This window comes from Vicugna pacos, unplaced genomic scaffold (genome assembly GCF_048564905.1).
Source record: "Vicugna pacos unplaced genomic scaffold, VicPac4 scaffold_13, whole genome shotgun sequence".
In the NCBI taxonomy this organism is placed as follows: domain Eukaryota; kingdom Metazoa; phylum Chordata; class Mammalia; order Artiodactyla; family Camelidae; genus Vicugna; species Vicugna pacos.
The window spans coordinates 1,059,740-1,064,837 of NW_027328734.1; the positions used below are offsets into that span (position 1 = coordinate 1,059,740).

At 36.4% G+C, this 5,098-nt stretch overlaps 1 protein-coding gene across 1 annotated transcript; it reads left to right on the forward strand.

The window, feature by feature from the left end:
• The first annotated feature begins 377 nt into the window (after positions 1-377).
• Positions 378-2,090, forward strand: LOC140692567 (heat shock transcription factor, Y-linked-like). Its single transcript, XM_072956984.1, has 2 exons — positions 378-868; positions 1,342-2,090. Exons 1-2 carry the CDS (start codon positions 614-616, stop codon positions 2,032-2,034), a joined length of 948 nt encoding a protein of 315 aa, XP_072813085.1. The 5' UTR covers positions 378-613; the 3' UTR covers positions 2,035-2,090.
• The last annotated feature ends 3,008 nt before the right edge of the window (positions 2,091-5,098 follow it).

Genomic DNA, 5,098 nt, shown 5'->3' on the forward strand with positions numbered 1-5,098 from the left:
TTCACTAATCTGTTATAAATTTGTGTACAAAAGGAAGGAGATTGGTTTTATTTAATAAACCCCAAAATTAAAATGTATAAAAAGATTTTGTGGAGATAATATTTGCAGATCACTCTATAAAAATAAGCATCTTATATGTTTCATTTTAACTGGATGAGTGAGAAGTAAACACTGGCTGAATGTTACACTTGAGTTGCTAGGAGACCAGTCGTTTTGTGATGTCACAGCTACTCAGGTTGAGAACCACTCTGATGGCCTAGCAGTTTATCTGTGCAGGCCTGCCAAAGCAGCACTTGAAGCTGCAGTGCTCAAAATCATGCAGATTAGAAAAGTAGCTGTAGAAAAAGTTATATGAAATGGCACATGTTTCTTCAGAAATTCAAGAGGTGTCTCATAACAATGGACCAACTGGTTAAGGAAACTCTGGTAGATCTCTATTGTGTTAACAAACATTCTCTGGGGATTTGGACTTGAGGTCTATGATTAAAAAAATTCTTTTTAGACTTTGTCTGAAGAATCCTTGATTAAAAGGCCATGTTACATACATTGTGTCTCTGAACCAGATGAAGATAATGATTTTCATTCTCTGACATTTCCAAGAAAACTCTGGAAAATGGCTAGGAGTGTCCAATATAAATCCATCTGGAGAGATGATAATGGAACTTCCATAGTGATTGATGAAGATGTCTTTAAGAAGGAAGTTATGGAAAGAAAGGCCCCTTTCAGAATATTTGAAACTGGAAGAATGAAAAGTTTACTTAGACAGCTTAACCGTTATGGGTTTAGTAAAGTGTGGCAGAATTTTCAAAGATCGGCATTTCTAGCAGACTTTCTGGCAGTAGAAAAAGAAGTCTCTGTTTTAAGCAAGGTATTCAGAAACTTTAGTTTCCATTTCACAACTTATATATAAAATTTTATTTTGTACATCAATCTATGTTAATATAAATGTAAAGCAAGATTTTGAAAATTGTATAAAACTATTAAGGCTAAAATCCTTTATTTATTCTAAAAAATGAGGACAGTGGCTTAAGTATTCACATTAAAAGAAACTTTGCTTGCAACTATGAATTTTACTCAAAATCTAAATAAAGGTATTAAAGCTGCTTTTCAAAAGTGGCATTCACCATTACTGCAAATGCAAGTTTCTTAAATTTGATGACTATAATATTTAAATGTGTATTTTCCAAATAAGGAACTTCAAAATATTGTCAGCAATTTTCATATTTTGATGATATTATCTTCGCATAGTAAACGTGAAATCTGAGGTTTTATAGGTTAGGCTTATTATAGTGATGTATTTTGGTATAAATTACTACTGAAATCTTTCTACTTTGGTTGTAGCTGCAGTTCTATCATAATCCAAATGTTAAACAAGGCTGTCCTCAGCTTTTAGTGAGAATAAAAAGAAGAGTTGTGATTAAAAATGCCTCTCTGGTATCTTCAATGGCTGAAGATTTCAGCAAGAAGCACTATAAAGCAGTGGGTAATGTGGATAATCATAATTCTGATTTTGTGCGTGACACTAGTGGAGACAGTGCATTTTTACCTTCTGTAAATTTAAACATGCCTCTAATAAGAAAGCCCTCTATCAGCCACATAATTGGTGACACAACAACACCGATCAGAGTTGATTTTTCTCCTCCATCATCAATGTCAGTTAGACCACCAGAACAAATTGCAGTGAATCAACGTGCTATTTTAAATCAGTTGACCACTGTACACGGGCACTCTCAAAGCAGCTACATTGAAGCAAATAGCCGTGTTGTAAACTTCATTACAACTGCAATTTCTACTTCTCAGTACAGCATCTTGTATCCCATACAGAGGAATTATTTTGGACACATGTTGGAACCTTCTATTTTTCCAAATAGAAATCACAACATATCTGTCAATGAAGGTCGTTTTTCGAAACTTCAACCAGGGAGCAACCCACGGTTTTCTGTGCCATTGATTGCTGATACATCAGCTAACTCTCTTTCAAGGCCAACTCATCAGACATCTTCAGTTTATGAACGTCATCCTAGTCACAACTGATCTACCAGAGGACTATCAGATTATGCAGGATAACAAAGATTAAAATTGATCTTGGACAAATATCTGCAATTTTCTTATTTGAAAAATAAACATAGTTGTGTAACTCTATTTACCTTATTTTTTTAAATAGTGTTAAGAGATAAATGGGAGACTAAGTTACAATTTAAAGATAAAAAGAGCTACTTGATTGATATGATCATTTAATGGAACAATATGGTAGTTAATTTAAAAAATTTCTTGTAAGGAAGAAGAGAAAATGGAAGAATTTGGAGGAAGACTATATCATGGAGAGAGGGAAAAGTACTAAGTGGCTTCTGGTTCATCCTGGAAAGTATTAAAAGTGTTAAGTTACGATTGGGTGGAAGGAGATAAATTCAGAAACCAGCCCAGTTATCATGGTCTCCATTATGTCATCCCTGGAATCATAAATGTCACATGATTTAGTCTCAGATGGCACATTCAGCATGTGGTTGAATATAAGAAGAAACTTTATCTATTGTCTTCTTTGTTCTGTTCTCAAAGCATTCCGATTGTTGCTTTCATTTCCTGCCCTCAAGAGTCTACACTGTATTTTCAGTCGATACTTTATTTTGCTTTTATGTTCCATCCAAAGACAAGCTTACGTCCTCAGGGTGGCTCTTAATGTCTTTCCTACTCTACGCACACAAACTGAATTTAGTTTAGTCATTGCTTTATAAATCTGGCATCTGACTACCTTGGCATATCTTTATGTTTCACTGTATCTGGAGATAAATCCAGGCAAACGCTTGTCAAGTATGTTAGCTGCAACCTCAACACTTTTGCTCCAGCTCAACCTTGGACTTTGGATGTCCTCCTTTACCTACTTAGACTTTCCCAGTCTCAGCACAGAAACTACCTTCTTCAGAAGTTTTCTGTCAGTCCCCCTTTCCTTGTCTAACTGGGATACCAGCACGGTAAGCACAGCATTTGCCACAGGATGAATTTTAGTATTTAGTGAATGAAAAATAGATGTTAACTTTAAGCAAAATCTACTTTCCTGAAACAACAAATCTCTCATGGTTTTCACAATATTTCATTATGGTCTTTACTCTTCACCACAAACTAGCTCTTTCCATAGCCCATGGACAATTCACTCAAGACAGCAAGTGGAGGTAGCTGCAGGAGACAAAGTATTATTTTCTTCTTAATTCATGCCTCCTGAGGCCTAAAGCATTCCATTCTCATTGATGGATTTTTTCCTGACTCTTCATCACCCACCCACCCCAAAATAGCTGATTCTCTTCATCATATTAATAACTATACTGACTTCTAATTGATTTACTTCTTAGAATCAGAGCTTTGCTCAGAAGAGACAGTGCTAATGCAAATATTTAATGAAGGTTTATGCACCCCACATAACTTGTGCCCCTTCTAACCTTCACACAGGAAGTATCAAAGAGGTACTAGACCCTTGGCTGAGGTGGTCATATTCAGTAACCTAGTTGCAACCTAAAATGTGTGGAGTAGAAGGAGGTGAGGTTGGTGGATTCAAAAATTTGTCCAACTGCATGAGTACCAATTTTCTGCAGATATTAGGAAATATAAAATGTTCATGGAAGAATTTGTCTATTTCCTATCAATTTAAAATAAAAGGTGAAGGATTTACAGAATGTGAAATGCCCTGAAATGCTGGAAAAATTGTAGGCAATGTCAGGGTGTCTAAGGCTTCTGCTCATAATCATGCAGCCAGTGTCAACTGATAAGACTGGAATGGCAACATTGAGTCCTGAAAATATGTCACCAGTTGTAAAGAAAGCCTTTGATAATCTGGAGAAAAGGCAAATGGGCCAGGGTTACCTCTTGCAACTTCCCACCAATATGACCTTTTCCAAGAGAAGAAAAGAGACCACTTGCAGCAGGTGATCTGTGTCTGGACAGCAGTGTTTTTTCCTACAACAGAATCATCAAGCTTTTAAATTTGTCAGCACAACTCTGATCGTGGCTATGTTGTTGCTTACATCAGAAGGCTGGGGTTCAGATGGACTGGTTCAGCAGCTATTTTCCACCTCTCTTATCAGACATTGGGTCTTACAATGATCATCTTAACAAGATTCTATACTGATAAGTCAAAAGCTACAGTTACTTTTAAAATTAGAAATCCTAAAGAAGAATATTGTTGGTTTCTCCATCTCTAGTTTTCTACCTGGGAAATTCTAGAGTATTGGCAAAAGTAGAAATGTTGTCTGGTGTTTGAAATCTACCCCCAGAGCTCTGCCCACAGAACTCTTACCACTAAATACTACAAATGTGTCTACCACTGTGTGTGTGTGTGAAGATGGATTGTTAAGCAGAAACTAAGTTTGTCTTAGTTAGGTCATCAGTAAATTATTGTTCTTCAACTGGCAGAATTTCTGTGAATTAATATTTTCATTGAGCCACCAGATTTTCTTCTGATCAGGGAGAGATAGATTATATTTCACCCAAAATACTAATTGTTACCTGTTTATTGAATCCCGAGCTGATGCTAGGGCCAAGCCACTGAACCCTTGAATGGGACTGAGGCAAATACATTCTCCAGTCCCCAGAGCCCAGCAGAGGACTGTGTCTCCTTTTTAATTTATGCTTATGTCTAATTTCTTTGTTCTTCTAATTCTCATTGTTGACACAACTTATTTTGGCTTTGATCACCCCTTGACTAATATAGAGACTGAACCAATGACTTATACCCGTTCACCTAGAATTTGCAATAAGCTTCCTTTCCTTGGACTACCTGGAATAAAGTGAGCGTAGTCATCATTTTGAAAGCAGACCTCAGTCCTAATAATGCAGAACCTTTACACTTCTTTGCCCACAACTTGAGCAAGAATCTTTGTTGTGGATTTCAGGGATTATCCTCACATCCCCAAATGCAACCATGAGAAAACAGCACATTGTTATCCAAAATCAAGTCTTTGTCAGTATTGCATGCCCATTGCAAAACAGTTAAGAATTGTAGGAGTTTTTATATTTTACCATGTTGAGATTTTTAGCAACCTAGCATGTTCATTTCTTACAGGTGATGTCAGGAGATGAGACCATCTGTCATAGACAGTGAACTTTATCA

What these genes read in the sequence shown, in the direction of transcription:
- LOC140692567 (XM_072956984.1), top strand. Translation starts at nt 614, where the DNA reads ATGGCTAGGAGTGTCCAATATAAATCCATCTGGAGAGATGATAATGGA. An exon ending in AAGTCTCTGTTTTAAGCAAG is followed by an intron (nt 869 to 1,341) that starts GTATTCAGAAAC and finishes CTTTGGTTGTAG; the next exon opens with CTGCAGTTCTATCATAATCC.